Source organism: Aplysia californica, unplaced genomic scaffold (genome assembly GCF_000002075.1).
Source record: "Aplysia californica isolate F4 #8 unplaced genomic scaffold, AplCal3.0 scaffold00744, whole genome shotgun sequence".
In the NCBI taxonomy this organism is placed as follows: domain Eukaryota; kingdom Metazoa; phylum Mollusca; class Gastropoda; order Aplysiida; family Aplysiidae; genus Aplysia; species Aplysia californica.
The window spans coordinates 71,028-72,195 of NW_004798014.1; the positions used below are offsets into that span (position 1 = coordinate 71,028).

Below are 1,168 nucleotides of genomic sequence, written 5' to 3' on the forward strand. Positions count from 1 at the left end.
AAGCGCCCAGAATTCTACAATTTTTCTGTTATCACAGTGTAGAATTCTGTGGTTTAGGGTGAACGCAAAATTTGTTGGCCTAGATCTAGGCTATAACAGTGAACGCGCACCGGGTGAGAATAGCCAAAAGACTAGATCTAGCCTGCACTATTCTCATCCCGGGTGAGAATAGAGGTGGCCTTATAAAATATAGATCTAGATCTAGATTCAAGATCAAGGCTACTTAGGCTTTAAAGTCTTCGGCTAAGTAAGTAGACCATCTAAATCTAGAATCTAGAATCTGTCTGGTCCAGTACAATTGGCTATTTATAGACTAGATTTCTAGATCTAGAAGAGTATAGAAACCTACATTAAGGAATAGTGTTGTCTGGGTCCTCCTTCAGAGCCCAAATACTCCATGTTGGAAGTCAAACGTAGCAGACAGTGGAGTCCTTGATACTATAGACAGATACTGCAACAAAGTTTTCGTGCCTTCGTGAAATGTATTGTCATCCCACCCACATGAGAATGAAAGCAAGTGGCAAGGCAAAAGAAGGAATATGCTTCAATACGAGAGTTATCTTTCCTAACATTGTGCAATGTACTCGTGCTTCCGGTCTTTAGACTTTCGATTCGTCGATTTTTAGTTGCAATATTTTATAATCATCCAGGTGCATGCACTGCAACCTTTTTGCTGTGACACAGAATACAGAACGAAATCCAAAGTGCAACGAAAACAAAGCAAAACATAAACTCAATTCAGTCCGTTGGGCTAAGACATTGTTTCGCCATAAATGAAAGATGTTTTTTGGGGTTGCTTTACGGGAACGGGAATTAAGGGAAGGAAACGTATTTTTTATACTTCACAAATTAATAATACTAAATAATCAAATTACGTAAGCCCTACCAATGACTATCGTAGATTAATCGGTAAAATTTGTATCTGCCCATGCACATCATTTGATGGCGTTTACCTCTCTTAAAAGAACCTAATATGTAAACATCTTAGGGTGGTCAACTACTTCAAGCTGCCATGGGAAACCAGTATACAGTGTATTCCTTGTGGGGCTTTTTTTTTTTAACCCTTAATAAGGATGCCCTGAGCAATATTGTAACTTTTTAGCCTGTTATTTTCCTTGTCTTTTTGTTGTTGTTGTTGTTATTGTTGTTTTCATTTTTCTTTTTCTTT

At 37.9% G+C, this 1,168-nt stretch overlaps 1 protein-coding gene across 1 annotated transcript in view; it reads right to left on the reverse strand.

Moving 5' to 3' along the window:
* The window catches only part of LOC101858579 (60S ribosomal export protein NMD3), a 22,523-nt gene extending 21,975 nt beyond the window's left edge, over nucleotides 1–548 (reverse strand). The window contains exon 1 of the mRNA XM_005109032.3: nucleotides 350–548. Coding sequence (XP_005109089.1) covers nucleotides 350–399 — 50 coding nt within the window. The 5' untranslated portion in view covers nucleotides 400–548. The remainder of the gene's footprint in view (nucleotides 1–349) is intronic.
* Nucleotides 549–1,168: the final 620 nt, after the last annotated feature.